Below are 18506 nucleotides of genomic sequence, written 5' to 3'. Positions count from 1 at the left end.
TAAAGTCATTTCTCTCATGCACCATCTGAAAATAGTTTCAATTTTCTTAGTTTGAATATGAGCTAATATTAGTCTTCAAAAATCCATCCCTGAATGCCTCCACTTTTCCTCTGGCCTTGAAGCCTGCACATCTAAGTGCTTTTGAAATGATGGCAGCAGGGAGAAGGCGCTTTTGCAAATGAGATCTCACTACGCTTGGTGATCCATCCCTTGTGTTTCCGCCCGATTTTATTTCACACCCCCCTCTCTCCTCTCTGAATTGAAGCCTTTGAAGATCATTGGCATGTGAAAGAGCCATTTTTATCAGTTTCAGAGTAGTTTGTGACTTTGTTTGTGACTGAACTACACACACAGACGCACACAGACAGAGGGAGATGCAAACAAACAATACGAGGCTTGTCTTTTTATAATTTGACAGTACGCTGCAGTGAACTTCTCTGTCTAAGTTAACACTCGCCTTAGCTCCACCTTACTTTTCTCATTAAGAAAAAAAACACCTGGTAACAGCAGAAAATAGAGATATATCGCAAACCATTAACTCCTTTCGTCTTCTCCATTAGTTGTTTGATCATCAACAATGAGTGTGCTAATCGCTTCCTTCTCTTTGATCTCCCCGGTGCTGTGGAGGTCCTCTCTGGACCAGTCTGTAGCTTCTCTGCTCTTTCTTCTATTTAGGTCCAAACAAATTGTTAGCATAATGTTTCTTAATCAATTAGCATCAGATTTCCTCTGATGTCCACTGGCTCAAATTGCACACGGCTGTCTCAGATGCTGTTTACGTCTTCAACTTTGACATGTTCTGAGTCCAAACCGAAGTTAGTTACTGCACCGGCTCTTGATTAATATATGGAGGGCTCGCTGCCAGACAGGAATGATAACAGACTGGCAAATGGAAGCGTTTATTTGCTTTAAATGGCTGCAGGTGGATGTGGACTTTTAATGTTTGAAATCGAAAATGTGTATGCTGTACTCTGAGGAGTCACTTCAAACTGAGTGCTGAAAACAAAAGTCCATGAATAGACAGTTTATATTGAGACCGAAGAGAAAGTTAAAAAGACTTATAATCTGTGCATAGCTCCAGGCACCCGTCTAATTTCATATTTTCTAACAGCACTGCATTTCTCCTAAACCAATTCAAACATGCAGATGTCAAATCCACTTACATGTAAAACGTATGAGCAGGGGACAGTTTAACATAATAATCTGCTTATTCTGTGAGAGGGCTGCACAGATTGCAGTTTGCACCTGGAACAGCTCATTGTGAGCGCTGGTCTCTGATTTCCTGTTCCATTGCCTGAGCCAATTGCCGGTGTGCCTCGAGCGCCGACACATTAGCATGACGAGAGATGAGGAGATGTCAGCTTCAGCCACTGTGCTTTAGACAACCACCCCAGGAGGCCTGTGTCACCAGCATCTCGAGCGAAAAAAACACTGTTGTTACCGTTGACATTTATCACGTATTTATTATCTCGCCATCCCATGTAGCTAATTCCAGCCCTCCTTTGTCTTCCTGTCTGCTTCACAGCCTGTGTAATCCCTTGAGTAGACTTCAGGTGTGATTGGGTTGTTGTGCTCATGGCTGATTTCTCTCTGCGTGTTTTTCTTTTTGTCTGGCTGTCAGCGGAGAAACGGCATGGTGCTGGACTCTCCTTTGCTGTCTCGGTTGAGCCATAAACGACTGATGGCAACCTTTCAAGTGGAGGCCCAACGTGGGGAGCAGGACCTCTACCGCTGCATCACCCTGTCCCCAAGGGGCGCCACCATCTCTAACTTTGGAGAACTCATCGTCAGGGGTAAGCTAGATTTATGGCTTGATGCACTGATTAAGTAATTACAATAATTAATCAATCCATTGCAACACTAATTTACTCATTAGATTACTTCCCTTTTCAACCTCCTCACCAACATGTCACATGATGTTCCGGTTTTATTAAAGCGCACCCGCACTTGGGAACTTACTTTGAAAAACCCACCAGCAAGATACAATGAGGCAAGATAGCCCACAGACCTTGTAGGAGCTGTTTTGTTTCTGTATTACTGTGCGTTAGGAATCGTGGATCTGAGGCCAGCTAACTGAGCTAGCTAATGTCAGCTAATGTAACTGTGCAACTCAGATCAAAACAATCTAGGTGGATAAATAGCACTGCAGGTAAGAGGAAAAATGTGTATTTGCAGTTACAGCGAGACCAAAGGAGATCATTTTCACTTTGGACAGAGCAGGGTTACCTCTTGACCCCTGCTTCCAGTCTAACTGCATCGTGGTTTTAGCTCTGTACTTGCAGTCACACTCTCATCCCACTCCCAAGAGAAAGCAAACAGACATATTTCAAAAATGAACCACTCCATTAAGTAAACCAACAAGCATTTCAAATGTCTTTTGTTTGAATAAATCATGTCATAAAACACTGTAGAGGCAGCCAGGTGTAGTCGCTGCGCATTGTGTCAGTCGACAGCCATCCCCTCATCCACTCATACACACACATTTGCTCACACACAAAAATCATGTGATGAATTAATTTGTTGTTCGTCGGGTTGATAAGGGTCATATTATCCATCAAGGATGAGTTTTTTTATGTGTGGAGAGGACAGAATTACTTATACAATTATTCATGCAAATAAGCTCTTATTCAGCATCATTAGAGAGAAAATGAAGAATTTACAGCATTTAAAAGCTTCTCTCTCTCTCACTCTCATAGTCCTGATGTGATTAAAAGATTTTATGACTCAATCCTCTAGCAGAGCAGAAATAATGTTATTGAAACTGTGGAACAAAAAAGAGAAAATTAGCGACAGAAATCCTTGACTTTTCTTCTTTTCTGCTGAAAATCTTTGACAGTCTTTTCGAGGACACGTTCTCATCTATATCTTTCTGTTGTTCCTCAGTAATATCACTCAATCAATTTAAAAAGCTTAATTCTAACAGGATTATATATATTTAGATGTACAGTATAATGACAAAACATTCTCTATTGCAGTGCCACCAACACCGATTGCCCCTCCCCAGCTCCTGCGGGCAGGCCCCACCTATCTCATCATCCAGCTCAACACCAACTCCATTGTTGGGGACGGACCGGTCATCCGGCGGGAAATTCAGTACCGCGCCAGCCAGTCCATGTGGACTGAGACTCACGGTGTGGGCTCACTCACCTATAAAGTTTGGCATCTGGAACCAGACACAGAGTACCGCATCAGCGTCCTGCTCACCCGACCCGGTGAGGGCGGCACTGGAGCACCTGGACCCCCTCTGATCAGCAGGACAAAGTGTGCAGGTGAGTCAGATCAAGTACAGAATTGTCCTCCAAAATGTATACAACATACATGGAAATGAAATGAGTTTTAGTCGCAAAGAGACGGAGCTGTTCTGGCACAAGAACCTAATTGGACTAATTGGTTGGGATGTACCTCAGTGGGCGGGGCTTCACTAGTTTTTTGGGTTTTTTTTTTTTTTTAATAACCAGTCAGAGTGAAAGCTAATGATAACTTTCATAAATGGTTGATATGTCAATTTGTTGATAAGTCTAAGTTTGTTTACTTTATAAAATTGCTCAGCAGAGGTTTCCTACTTTCTGCTACCAAATCCCCTCCCCCACCATTTGTACCATCACTTAATCCAGAGAAACTTTCAAGCAGCACTGAATGTTGTTTGCATGGTTTCATATGGGACCTGCCAAAAGTTAAATCGTGTTTATCTCATATACAAATAAGAAAAAGAAAAACAACAATAGTGATGAAAATTAGGAATATTAATTGAATTCATTGTGCACACACACTTTTAGCTAGCAACATGACTCCAGCAGTTTTATGTCATTTGTTTTTATACCCAAGATCAGATTCCTGTCCTCCAGAGCAAAACCTGCACTTGACTTATTTGAAGTAGCGACAAATCACCCCCAGACTCCCTTACAAAAACATGGAGTTCTGTGACTTTTTGAGTCAGGGGAAATTTAGAAACTTTGTGAAACTCTGTGACAAATTCTGAATTAAAGTTATTTCCTTCTTTGTTTAAAAAATGTTGTGTCAATTTGTCTGGCCGTGTTTCAGGCATGTAGGTTACTCTGGGTCTGGATAAAATGATACGCCTTGTTAAGAGCGAATCGGCTGAACAGATGAGTGTGATACATGCCGTCTCCCACATTTCACACTTCTTTTTTTAATGCTGTTGTGTTGAATAACCCATCCTTAGCACCTTCATGGCACAAAATAGATAATATAATCAGTAATTAGAGGTGTGCCTCTTTCAGCATTTCTGCTTGCTCGCTCCCAACTTATAACCTGTTCTTGATGTTAGCTAAAAACAAATATCTGTATTGGTACTATGTTGTGTATGCACACATTGTAGACATTGGTTTTCTGGTTAGCTAAGATCCAAGCACAGTGCCAGCCAGATGCTTTTACACCTTGCATTGATATGCTTTTTTTCTTATCTGGTTGATGGCAGTTGACAGTTAATCTGAATGCAGGTCACATTTTTATATCAGGTACTTTGTGGTTCAGTCCACCACTTTGGTCCAGTCTGAAATAGACCATGCCATGAAGTTGTTGTGACAATGTCAAAAGGCTATTAATAAAGGGAATGAAACATGAACAAAAGGTTAAACAGTCAGTCCATAGTACAAGGTTGTCACATCATGGACTAATTGCAGCTTATGGTCAAACCATCGCTGAGTTGCTTTGGCATCCTTAGCGCATTGCCGCATATGGAATGCTTAAAGAATCGGCACAAAACAAGAGACAGACTGTGCTACATCTCTGATGCTTTGAGTTCTGAGCTGCAGCTGCGAGCTGCATCAAACTGTTTTGATGCATCACTTAACAACTTGTAGTTCGCCTGCAGCCACTGAAAACAAAAGGTGTGTTAGTCATCGCTGCAGCATGGAAGGTGTCTTACCTCTAAGAAAAATATATTTATACCGAAGGAATCGAGGTGTGTTAGCATCTACAGTCTTTTACCTGCAAGACAGGGATTGGGGGTGTTCTGTGAAAAACAAGTGATAATGATAGCAATGACAGTCGACGCACCACAGCCTTGGTTCATGGCTTGGTCTGACTCTGGCTGTAGATGAAAGTTAAGTTCAAAATCAAAAGCTTGTGTAGTATGATGGTTCCCATGCCATGCAAGCAGAGGACAGAGCCTTCTTGCTATCTCTCATCTGTGTTTTAGCCGCAGTGCTGCTCATCCGGGTGAAAAAGGCACCCAGCTACTCTGTCAAGTAGACAACATGACGCCCCTGTCACCTGCCACACTCTTTGATCCACTCTCGTCAGTGTCTTCAACTCGCCCACCTCCTGTCAACTCCCATTGCTCACATCTGAAGCTTTATCCCCAGGGAGAAAGCAGCAGACAGCAGAGGCCCTGTGACACAAAACTCTAGATGAATTTGTCTTCCTAATGTGTCACAGAGAACCATGTCTTTTAGCACCGTGACTCCTCTTTTCGGACATTTAGTTGAGTGACATTTCATGCTGACTGGTGCAGAGGATTGTAATCCCATGGTGCCATTGTTGCGGGTGGTCAGCCACACAGAGGCCTGGTTCAGATGCTAAATGAATGATGCGCCCTTTCGGTTCTTTCCCAGTATTCATGCTTTTTGTGGGGGCGACCTGGGCATGAGTGCAGATGTACCATTCATGTACCTTAGCATTAATTTTTCCCGTCTCTTTGCTACATATCGTGGCTATTTTTTGGTTTTGTTTTTTCAGTCCTTTTGAAAACTGGTGGTATTTGTTCAAAGTTGACTGATTTTAAATGGCTGATAAAATAAAATGATGAAAGCAGCAAGAAAAGGCCAATTAACTGGCAAACCGTAAAAAAAAATTACAAGGTAATGAACTGTCATGAATTTCAAGATACTGACACCTGCAGAATTTCATTAAAAATAGGCATGTCAGTAGCCCAAACCACATGTGGTTTCATCTTCACAATCAGGATGTGTACTGAAAGTCCATCATAATTCCGGTGTAGCTCCTGGCAGGAGACTCGGTGGCAGCTCACTGAGGCAGCTGTTAAAGATGAGGAGGATGAGATGAAATGTGCAGACCCATAGAGATTCTCCCTCATTCATCTTTTTCACTTCACCTGCTCATGTCTTGTGTGGCCTCCCTATCCCTCCTTCACTCCTCCTGCCTCTGGCTAATCCCTCTGATTAGGCTAATCAAGCTGAATGTCAGTTTGGGGCAGGACTGGCGGAGAACTGGCAGGTCGTAGAGGACAGGGCCTGCCGTCGTGCTGCTGTAATGACGAATAATGGTGTCTCGAGCAGAAACCGCACATTTAGGCAGTGGGCCTCTGTCGACAGATCTTGTTTTAGCAGGATTAGACTGCTATATAAAGATAATATTATCAAAAAAGTGTGACATCAAGAAACTTATTCTTGGGCGCATCCATTTTATTTTTACTGTATGACTTATTGATGCCATTCCATGGGAGGGTTTTAGCTTGTGTCATTATTGTTTATGAAGACAAAATTGAGACAAACTCAGCCTATTTCTCCCTTTTGGGAGGGAACAAACATCTTTCAAAGCAGCAAGGACTCCAAGGACATCTCTTTCACTACGTCGCCCCTGTCCCCTCAGAACTGATGTCTCCTTCCTGTCATTGCTTCATTCATTTACGCAGCAGCTTTTGATCTATGTTTAGTGAGGCAGCAGGGCTGGAGCTAGTGCTTCCCCAGTCCAGCCCCCCAGCAGTCCACAGCCCTGCTCTGCCAGTCTGTGCCAGGCTGAAGGCTTTGCCCTCCTCTTGGTCTATCTGATGTCTCAGCAGTACACTTGAAGTTTTAGGGCAGGCTACAAGACAGAAATAACCCCCTGTGTGCTTGGACTGGACATTTAGCGTGACAGGGACATGGAGGTCTGCAATCACAGCTTTCACACATGACAGTATTAATTAGGCTTCAGCCGCTCGCGATTGATTCTCTGCCAAGGCCATGCACTGGTCTCCTACAAAATGCCATTCACGGAATGTAGAATGTTGTGTTGTACTTCTTTTGCTTCTTCAGGCAGTTTTTTGTTTTTCATTGATTCACCTCTCAGTAACCTCATAGTGTAAGCGTATAAAGTCAACTGCAACTGTTGCTGTCTTCTTTCCCCATCAGTATTCCATGTTTAAGCTCTACTGGGAAAGATTTTGGGGAAAAAATACAGTTGTCAGCATAAATTACAAAATAGTACTGCAACAGAAAATAGAATCTCACTCCTTCTAACTAGAAACAAACTGATCATGTTTTTCCACCCAATCATCCATCCATCCTCTTTTGTATCGAAGTCCAGTAGCCAGATAACTGCCTCCCTAGTTACATTCTCTTGGGAGATCCTAAGATGTTCTCAGACTGAATGGGATGTGTATCCCTGGGGTCTCCCAAATCAACTTGTCCAAAATATCACCACAAAGAGGCAACTTGCATCCTTATGAGTCAGAATAACCTCGACAGGCTCCATTCAAAGTGAAAGAACAGTGTTTCTGTTGCAAAATCCTTTTTGAATATCACCATGTCTTGCGTGTTAAAGACTCTACTTCTGACTGCGAATATGTATCAGCTATCTGTTGATATCCCCAAATGTAAAAGCCGTGTATAATGTGGAAGGTGTTACTTTTAGAGATGAAACAAAAGAGAAGTGTAATAGACAGTACAATGCAGTACCTCTTAAAGTTTTAGCATCTTTTCATTTTTTCATTTTGGTTTTACAAACCAAGATTTATAGATGCAGAATAATATTGGCACATCATTGGTATTGGCCAATGAAATGAGCTCCAAACCTTCTGATTAGTGAACAATCAGCCACCCCTTCAGTGTACGTTTCTGCATCTGTCAGTTGGCCATCACAGTAAGAGTAGGCATTATGATGTGTCAGTGCCGTTGCAGGAAAAACACTCGATATTTCATGAATTTCATGCCAATCCAAACGCCAAAGCCAGTACCGATATATGCACATTACTCCACCTAATTCCAGAAAACATCAAGTCTCTGTTGTAGTGGAATTAACTTATTGCTAATTCCCAGTGGCAGATGCAGTCATACACTGGACAAAATAAGTAAACTGCTTTCTCAGTGGTTCGTGCCACGTGCACATGATTATCACATAGTATCATCTCAATGGCCTGTCATATCAGCAGGAATGTTCATTTTGTGACGTGCCAATTTTCAATTCGATTCAGTTTATTTAAATAGCACCAATTCACAACAAAAGTTATCTCATGACACTTTCCAAATAGAGCAGGTCTTGACCTCTTCAATATAGTTTTTAATAGAGAGAAACCCAACATGAGTAAGCACTTGAAGAGGAAAAGCTTCCTTTTAGAAAGCAGAAACCTCGGAGCAGACCCCAGCTCTATATGGGGGCCATCTGCCTTGACCAGTTGGGTTGTAAGAGAGAGGAAGTCAGAGAGAGAGAAAATGGGGGGGGGGGGGTGCAAGAGAGGGGAAAGGTGTCGGACTCCCTGACCGAAACTGGAATCTCCACAAGAACATGATTTCATGCAACTCTTTGACTGACTTAAGTTTGGCAGCTATTTCTTGACTTTGGGTTGTGTATATGTGACTAAATAGTTTCAACTCAACTGGCTAGGTTTTCTGATCTTTCATCTTTTTTTTTTTAACCTACAGTCTCACATATTCTCCTCATTTGCAGCTCCAGTTCTAGTATTGACATTTCGACCTAACAAACAAAATACTGTCAATGAACTCCTTGATGTCCACTACAGAATTCTGTAAATATGAGTTTGATATGAGCACTGTTTGCACTTGATTGATATCATTTCTGCTTCCTGTTTCTCTTAGAGCCCATGCGTGCCTTGCGGGGTCTGACAGCTTCAGAGATCCAGCCCCGGCAGCTGACCCTTCAGTGGGAGCCACTGGGCTACAACCTCACCCGCTGTCACACCTACACCTTGTCCCTGTGCTACCGCTACTCCATGCCAACAGGGGGCAGTGGGGGGAACAATGCCACAGTCAGAGAGTGTCTCTCCGTGGATCGTAACACATCTCACTTCACCCTAAGAGACCTGCCACCCTTCCGCTCGATCCACATCCGGCTGTCTTTGGCCAACCCCGAAGGCAAGAAGGAGAGCAGAGAGGTCACCTTCCAGACTGAGGAAGACAGTGAGTTTTATTTTACCCACTCAATAGTAAACAGGGCAAAAGAAGAAGAAGAATCAGCTTTATTGACAGTATATATATTTTTACATACACACACTGAATTCGTCTTCTGCATTTGACCCATCCTTAGTTGAACACACACATGCAACACCCGGCAAATTACATGCAGTGAAACACACACAGGAGCAGTGGGCTGCGTCAAGCACCCGGGGAGCATATTGGGGGTTAAGTGCCTTGCTCAAGGGCACATCAGCCAGCTAATGGAGGAGGGCATTTTTCACATTAATCACTCCACCACACCCAAATTTTTCCTGCCTGTCCGGTGGGGGAATCGAACCGGTGACCCTCCGATCACAAGCCGCTTCTCCAAACTCTAGGCCTCTAGGCTGATGCAAGGGTTGCTGAATTGTTACCTCTGTGCAACTGCAGCTTCACAATGGAAAACAGGGATTGTTTTTTGTATGCACTGAAACCCTTTTCTGTCATAGTTACTCAGTTCTGGCTTCGGATCTTCTAGAATTTCTAGTTTTCTGTGCATGTGCTTTCATGCTCAGATAATTATTGTGCACAGCTCACACAAATCCATGCCTTTAGTCATCCAGCACCAGCAAAAAAACACAAATATTGACTCACAAAATAAGCTGGATCAGCGTAACTAAATGGAAGATCAGCCTTTTAAATGGAGACCAGTGGAACATTAATCAGCTGGAGCCGTGGCCACTAGCAAAATGGTAAAATGATTTTGCCAGTCTGTTTATTAATATTTTCCTGTGTACATCAGCAGATTAGGCACATTCTAATGCAAATTCCCACAGTACAGAAGTACAGAAGGTCAAACACTTATTGTTGTGTAGAATAAGCAAGACTTTCATTGTAATTGAATGCCACTCAGGGATATTCTTGACCCAGTGAAGAGAGTGAGAGGGAATGACAGATATGGTATGATTTATTTTTTATTGCATCTTCAAAATGCATTTTACCGTCTGTGATATTGTTTTACATTCAATTTTACTGCAACACTTGAAAATACCAACCAGTAGAGGAGATAAGGAAAAAGAGACAGCACCCTTAATTACTCACCCCTACACATTGCTATTTTGTAGGCAACAGGAAATGAATTGGCATGAATGGAATAACATATGGAATAGAGCACGGTGTTGTGATTTTATTCATTAGATTCAGCTGGTTTGGAAGCGACAGGTTAAAACAAGCCGTGATTGTTTTGCCCCTACTTTACTTTACTTGATATTTTGAATGTCAGCACCAATGGAGAGGTTTGGTTTTGAGCTGTTGAATGCAAGTCTGACAGTCCGACAGAACCCAATCCCCCTGTCACAAGGAGAGCCGCCGTCATCTCACAACTACAGTAATTGAGCCGCAGCCAGTGACAGCTCTTCCTGTATGCTTCCTATTGGACTCAGTGCTGGTGTTGTGCTTTGCTTATGCTGTGTCTCTGCTGCTTGGTGGAAGCAGATTTGGCTGTCAGGGATTCATGGATACAGCAGGATTTTCCTCTAGTGTACTTCTTATCTCCAGCTTGTACGGCTAAGAACTCACAAACATAGAGGTCTCTCCACTATCTTGTTATAAATAAAAAGTCACAGGTACCACTTGAATTACAACATACAGTGGTGTTCAAGCACTTAAAGTATACTGTCCTCAACAAACAACTGTAGTAAAGACTCATAATATACTGTAATAGTGCATTCAGTATCATGATAATCATCTGTGATGAAGGATAGGTTCCTTTCAGTACTTTTTAATGCATTACATTTTACTTAGCGCCATAAATTAGCAACAATGTTAAAAATGTTACAATGAAGTAACATGATGTGTCACATGATGTATCATTATGTACTGCCTGAACGTGAAACATATAATGCATTACACTGCATGCACAGTATAAGTACTTACTACAGTTGATTGTTGAGGTGTGTATAGGTGATTATACATTGTAAGCCATGATTATGTATTATAGGTCAACCTCTAGTTTGTAGATAGAGATTCAAGAGCATCCAAAAGCCCCAGTGAACTTATAATTCATTATAAGTCATATCTATAATGCTTTACAACTGTTGATGTGGTCCAGCAGAAAGCACTATGTGTCTTTATGAGTGTAGTCATATATGAAGACATTAGAATACATTATGAATGCCCATAATACTTTTTTTCCTCTGTGTACAGTAGCATGAAGCTATCAGTCCCCAGGAGAATTTGAAAAAGTAAAAAGCAATTTAAGTGTAAGGACCGTACAATGAAACACAGAAATAGAAACAAAAGATATACAAAATATCTGACACCAATATAAGCACAATTTACAACAAGACCTTCAAAACAAACCTACTCGTAAGCAAAAATTATTTGGAAGAGAAGACAAATAGAAACAGAAACATGATTAATCAAAACGTCTGTTAGAAACTTTAATTACAGTTTATGGACTGACTTCCTGGTTCAATTTTTACCTACCATTGCGGGTAGATTATCATCAAACTAAATTTAGGGGAGAAAAGACTACATTACTAACTGGGCTACTCTACAGGAAGGCTGCAGAGTTTAGTTCTAAAGCTCCAAAAATGTCAAATCGTCTTTTTTTTCTAGCTCTTTGATTTTACACAGTGAAATCTGTCCACTAGTATTGGGGAATTCTACTGTATATGTAGAAATAGTTGTTAGACACTCCTCTCCCTCCTTGTTAGCAGATGGGACAACAGTCAAGATAAAAACTCAAAATACAAATCAAATAAATTATCCCCAAAGATGGTTTCTGACATTTCAGATAGTTCTTATCACACTGATGAGTGTTCAAGAGTTTATTTTTCTTTCTAAGATTAGATTAGTAATCTTAGAAAGAATCTCTGGCTCCAAATGATGTCACCAGAACAAGGTGCCAGTGTTTCTGTTAGATATTTTGGCTTTCACTTTTGCAAATTGGGGAAAGTGGAGAAGTGTCATCTTCCTCATCTTCATACAGTCATGGAAAAAATCATTAGACCAACCTTGTTTTCCCCTTTTTCTTGTTCGCTTTAATGCCTGATACCACTTAAGGTATATTACCTGAAGAATGCAATGAACACACAAAAATTCAGCTGATTCCATAATACTTTATGTCCTATTTGACATGCTTACGTTTAATTGTATTCCCAGGGTATATAAGAGGCCATTTCATGTCGTAAGCTGCACTGCACAAGTCTTCTTGCATCAGCTGATAAACTCTTTCCTGCCTCAAATGGCTGGATTTTACATCAAGGCAAGGCCCCTTGCCACATGGTCAGTTAAAGCCTGGATGGAGAACCAGAACATTCAAGTGATGCCTTGGCCTACTCAATCACCAGATCTAAATCCAATTGAAAACCTGTGGAACATCATCATACTCAAAATGGAGAACCACAAGCCCAAAAACAAAGAAAATTTGTTTGAATTTTTGCAACAGGAATGGGCTGCTGTGACAGCTGAACAATGTCAGAGGCTGGTGGAGAGCATACCAAGACACGTGGCTGTAGTCATCAAAAACAATGGTTATGCAATCAAGTACTAACTCCTGTGTGTATCATGTGACTAACAGACAGAAATGAAAACATGGAAGGCCTAAAAGCACTGTTTTTGGCAGTACAATGCCATAGCTATTGATGTAAGAACTTAAGTGATTTTGGTTATTATCAAGAAAACCATCAAAGTTTGTTCAGTGCATTTTATTCATTCTTCCCTAGAGTTTCTACATTTTCAAATGAAAATATAATTCACTCTCTATCGATGCAGCCAGGTTTACTTTGGACTCCTTTTCAGGTGAACAGCTGTGTTTTAATCCATAGTCTCTCATGATCCAATTGAACACACTGACACTTCAAAGCCTATTTGAGGAACTATTTTTCACTTCTTTGCACAAAACTATCAGACCTGATAACATATTTTTTAATATTAATTCTAAGCTCTCTTTATTTTCATTTTGTAATACATGTTGGAAGGCTATTGTCACCATTGTGTTAACACAATGCAGCAGAGCCAACAATCCACTATGAATGAATATATATTCTAAAGGGTGCAGCACTTCAGGCACCCAAAAAGTAGGTGTACTTCTTTAAGAAGATGCATCTCATTACACGGAAAAAGACGCAGAGAAGTACTCAGGCAGTTCACAGGTTGGATTACTTTGCTGTTTTCTGTCAGTGAGGTACTAAAGAAGAAAAATCGACTGTCATCCTCCTCGACACAGTGCTCCGTTATCAGACAGTAGAAGCCAGAATCTCCATTCATTCTGAGGGCTAAGAGCAAGCCACTCCACACTTTCCTCTCATTGGCCCCCCCACTACCTTCTGCTCTGTTTCTCTGATCCCTCTTTTCCGTCCTGCTCCATCCCTCCTTGGCCCTGTGCCTTTTCACTCTGTCAAAGGTGTTTTTACCCCCTGGTGCCTGTGCAAGAGTCCATTAACTTGAGACTGGAGAAGAGCGTTTGTTTCAGAGAAAGTTGTTTTTCTCTCCTGCTGCAGTTCCTGGCGGCATCGCTTCGGAGTCTCTGACCTTCACCCCACTTGATGACATGATCTTCCTTAAGTGGGAGGAGCCTGTGGAGCCTAATGGTCTCATCACGCAGTACGAGGTAGGGTATCTTGTTACTTATGCAAAAAAAAATAAAAAATCCAGAATCCTCAGTGATGCAGCTGCTTTCACATCACACACACACTAATCCTCTGCAGGTGTAGGATGTTATTTTCCCCTTGCCAATATCTATTTTACTCATCCTCCCTCAGTATAATGACTTGGATCAAGGAAAAGTCTCCTCTGCTCACATTAAAGACTGTACTGATTTCCCCCAGGCTTGTTTTTTTTCTGTTTCTTGCCCAAACGCTGGTTGCACACACAAGCCTGAGCCACTAGAGTGAGGAGGACCCACTTTTCACAGTTCATGGGATTTACTGTACATGTTCATATGGTAATGAAGCCGAGGCACAGACTTCAGGCTGTAATTACATGGGGGACAACCAGTCTAATTACTTATTTGCCTAAGAGATGCCTCCACAAGGGGGCAACTTTAAATGTTTCTAATTAATTATTGATGGCCCCATATCAACCCGTAGACCTTTGTAGCATAGACTTTGGAGCTTTTTTCTTTGGAGAGAGTCTGTTTTTATTCACAAACAGAAACTTAGATAGTAAGGAACTCGGCAGAGAAGTGAGGGGTGCTGTAACCTTGCATCACATACAGATGAGGTGACCTTGCCCCTAAACTCCAAACTGCTGCTGTTCTGGATGTACAGTGCTGGATTTCTGAGGCAGATATCACTGTCAGTGTCAGTCAAACATCTGATAACAAAATATCAACCTGTATGTTGTACCAGTGGGGTTTGGTACCACATATGGGAAGAGAAAAGAAAGGAAAAGGAACCAAAAATTGTTTTTATTTTTTTATTAGCAACCTGAACACTGTGCTGACACAGAAAAAGTTACTGAACACACACCAACTTAAACATACTATCAAATGCGATTATTGCATCATCTTAAACATCGAAAGAGCAGCAATACTTTCGACAGCCTTAATGGGAGGACCCCTGATTGATCCCCACACAGTCAAAAAAAAGAAAAGTTTCATATTTTTGTAACAGGAGCGCTGTAACATCTTATATTTTTTTCTGTATCAAGCTCCACACCAGTCCAATGACCTTTTCAATGAAAAAAATCAATATAATTTCAGATTTAAACACTTGAACACATTTTATAAAGACTTTAACACATTCAGAAAAACGGAACAAAAAGGCAAAAGCATCGTGCTAGTCTTTATTCATACTTTTCACCTTCAGCACTTTATTTATTATTATTATTGTTAACTGTAAAATCAGGCCAGCAGTTCTGCAGGCCGAGGATGTGACACAGAATCTACCTGAGTCTGATTATTAGTGGCTAACTGCAGTCCAAGATTTATTAGATCTGCATTGTGAGATGACATCTTTTTTGCAGTCAGAAGATTAATTGAGAGGCATTTCCTGTGAGAGAGCCTTTAAATAAAATGCCATCTAAATTCAATCTCTCAGGTAGTGTGATAAATAAGCTATAGGTTGTAATTCATATCATGAATAGTTTACAGGTTTATACAGGATTTGCTCTGACTGAACAATGGTATGAATTAGGAAATAGGATGACCTCATTTGAACAACATATACTAAGGTATAAACCAAACATATACCTAGTAGAAACTTAATGGGCCACCTTTTATTTCTTATTAATGCTATGGGGTGTTACGTCAGTCCTGCCCCCCCCATGTAGGTAACTGTTAAAAAGAATAATCATGTGACCACAAATTAAAAACTTGTAGTTCTCATAACTCAATCCATCTTGGACTCAAGTACATGGAAAGAGTGGTAATAATTTTTGTCAAGTGAATTCATCATGTTGTGTCTTAATTAAATTTCTGGACATTAGTACATGTGAATTCAAGTAAGTGTCAGCTACAAAACAAGGAACGAGGTCATTCCCATGCTCACTTTACCACTACCTCTGAGCAAGTTGTGCCACAGGAGCAACTTTTTTGTTATATATATATATATATATATATATATATATATATATATATATATATATATATATATATATATATATATATATATATATATATATATTATTTGAAACATATACACTTTAATTTTGGTCAGCAACCTGTTAAATCACCAAATGTAAAAGCCCTGCAGGTGCAAGATTTTCCAGCACCATCCTCAGGTTTTCATTTAAAGATGTAGAGGCTTTTTTCTTTATTTTTGCTAAACTTTATCTTACAACTGTGTTGAGTGCATTCCTAATAAAGCATCTACAAAGCTGATTTTTTTTAAAAATATTGAATCCATGCACTGTTTATGTCCATGCTTACTTCTTCTTTTGGTTGCTGCATTTCTTGGAACATTATAAGCATCAACTATCAGCCAGAGTAGTAACCTAAAACATACAGAAGGAATATGTATTGTCACAGGATCCACTCTTGAAAACATTGCTCCAGAGCACTACTAGTGGTAAGAACATCCACAGGGTACATTTAAATGTACATTCCTATGAGCCCCAGCTCATGTGCAGGACTAATAAAGGCCTATCTTATCTTATCTTATCTTCAGGTTTATGTTACAAGCTCAAAAACAGGATCCCCAAAGCAGAACACTCGAGACAAGCAGTTAGGTAAAAACAGTGACTTTAAGAGTCTTTTAGAGAAAACACTATTTACAAAGTCTTAAACGTTGGCTAGATAACGCAGTGTTTCCAACTCTAACAGGGGTCCGACTATGGCAGGTACAGCAGGAAAGTGCAAAAGGTCTCAAGGGTTCAGAGCTAGGTCCAAGAGGGGACCAGAGGGGACCAGGTGAACCTGACCACAAGAGACAAGGATTAGAGTCACGCAAAACACGCTGAGCAAACTTCCAAACAACTGACTGGCCTGGCACTGATACCGCTATGAAGCCAGAACAATCTGGCAGAGATGTGGTGGTTGAGCTGGTCTTTAACGGGCTGCAGGAAGAGGGTGGAGTGACTGCAGAATGCGGAACAGGTGTGCAGGTGAGAGAGGAGATCCGGCAGGTAAGGCAGGGCAGCACAGCTCCACCAGGATTGGCTGAGGGAAAAGAATCAAAAGAGATAGAGAGATAGAGGAGGGGGAAACACAATGGAAAAATGCTGGCACAAAGACAAAACCTAACAGTTTAGAGCTAATTAGTAAAGCTTAGCATAAGATCACATTAAAATGGTAAACATTACACTAACATCTGTGCATTAGCATTTTCATTGTGAAAATATTAGCATCATCCCATTAGCATTTAGCACAAATAATCATTGTATAAGTAAACAGCATGCCTGTACATTTTTGTCTTTTCGCTGTTTCCAGATCAGCTACCAGAGTATCGAGTCGTCAGACCCAGGCATTAACGTGCCAGGACCACGCCGTACGGTGTCCAAGCTGAGGAATGAGACATACCACATGTTCTCTGGCCTGCATCCTGGAACCACCTACCTGGTGTCAGTCCGGGCTCGAACCACCAAGGGCTTCGGCCAGACGGCGCTCACTGAGATCACCACCAACATCTCCGGTGAGGCCTCATGTTGGCTGCTGTTCCTGTTGTGCTTGGTTCTGTTGTAGTAGAGGTCACTTTTGTCTGTGTGTGTGCATGCGAACGGCTATGTGATTAGTGTGTGCCAATAATGTGGAATTCAGTCACCGTGACAATGCCGCTTCAAAGGAAAGAAAAAAAAAAAAACCTTATTTTTCCAAACAAAAGGTGTGCTTTTTCCCAGAGCATGTGCCAACAATAGCAAAGAACACCAAGTATGACACTTGTAATACGTCCCTTTCCGAAGAGCTTTTAATTAAATGATTCATATACTTTTAAATTATAGAAATTATCTTCATTTTCTCTGAGCCAAACAGCTTTCAAACGTGCATTGCCTTCGTTTGATGAAATAACAGCACACCTGAATTATAGTGAGCTACGAGTGTTCCGTTTGAATGGTTTGGGTGAAAACAGCTTTGTTCAGCCAACATCACCGCAAACTGAGTCTGTTTATCATTCAAAGGCGACACAGCAGCTGAGAAATTAGAGCGGCAGTGTTTGTGAGTGAAAAGGTTGCCGGTGTGGATCTTGAGATCGGTCTGGAGAAATGTGTCTTTAGGGAATGTGAAATGCTCTTATCTACAAATAGGTATCTGCGAGCTGTTCCACTAATTGTGTTTACTCAGATGAAACATCGCATGCTATTGTGTTGTTTTCCCATAAGAAAAATCCTGGGAAATAGCAGAACGTGTTGATGAGGTGGTTTCTTTTTTTTCTCTTTCTCTTTTTTTTTTTCAGGAATGTGTATTAAAAATAGTGAAAAGTTGGCTCAGCTCATATCACCTTTTCTGGGTTTTTCATCAGATACATCAGTATAAACCTCTTAATGCTGCACAATATTCCTTTTTTGTGTTGTTCAAATGCCTCTCAAACAATCTATGTTTACATTAATCTGTAGATTGCCTATTAGCCATGTGAATCTTTACTTTTGTGTGTCACACATTTTTCTTTTAGCCATGAAACAACTCTTATTTGGGTGCACCACAGCCAACCGTCCCGAGACTCTCGGTTTCCTTCTGGGATTTATGAAAAATTTTTACATCTTTATTTCCTTTCTATCATAACGTGTTTCGGGCTCTGCACAGAGGGTATACCAGCTAATAGCTGCATGCGTGTGATACAGAAGCAAGCTGCTCATATCCATGAGAGAAATGAAGGGACACTAAGAAAAGATCTACTCAAACAAACTTCCGGCATCCTGGAGACATGAGTTCTCCTTTCTTATGGAAAATAAAAAAAGGCACGTATTTTGTAAAATCTGCCATGATGATTTTGCCGTGTCAAGCACAGATGTCACATCAGTGCGAATCGCAGACTTTCTAAGGAACTGGGGCAA

At 41.0% G+C, this 18506-nt stretch overlaps 1 protein-coding gene across 1 annotated transcript in view; it reads left to right on the top strand.

Moving 5' to 3' along the window:
• The window catches only part of ptprua (protein tyrosine phosphatase receptor type Ua), a 186547-nt gene that overhangs the window by 112307 nt on the left and 55734 nt on the right, over positions 1 to 18506 (top strand). Inside the window, exons 6-10 of the mRNA XM_046417582.1 lie at positions 1622 to 1793; positions 2976 to 3269; positions 8778 to 9098; positions 13580 to 13689; positions 16948 to 17149. Of these exons, the coding sequence (XP_046273538.1) occupies positions 1622 to 1793; positions 2976 to 3269; positions 8778 to 9098; positions 13580 to 13689; positions 16948 to 17149 (1099 nt within the window). The remainder of the gene's footprint in view (positions 1 to 1621; positions 1794 to 2975; positions 3270 to 8777; positions 9099 to 13579; positions 13690 to 16947; positions 17150 to 18506) is intronic.

Source organism: Scatophagus argus, chromosome 17 (assembly GCF_020382885.2).
Source record: "Scatophagus argus isolate fScaArg1 chromosome 17, fScaArg1.pri, whole genome shotgun sequence".
Lineage (NCBI taxonomy): Eukaryota > Metazoa > Chordata > Actinopteri > Scatophagidae > Scatophagus > Scatophagus argus.
This window is presented reverse-complemented; position numbering and strand designations above follow the sequence as displayed.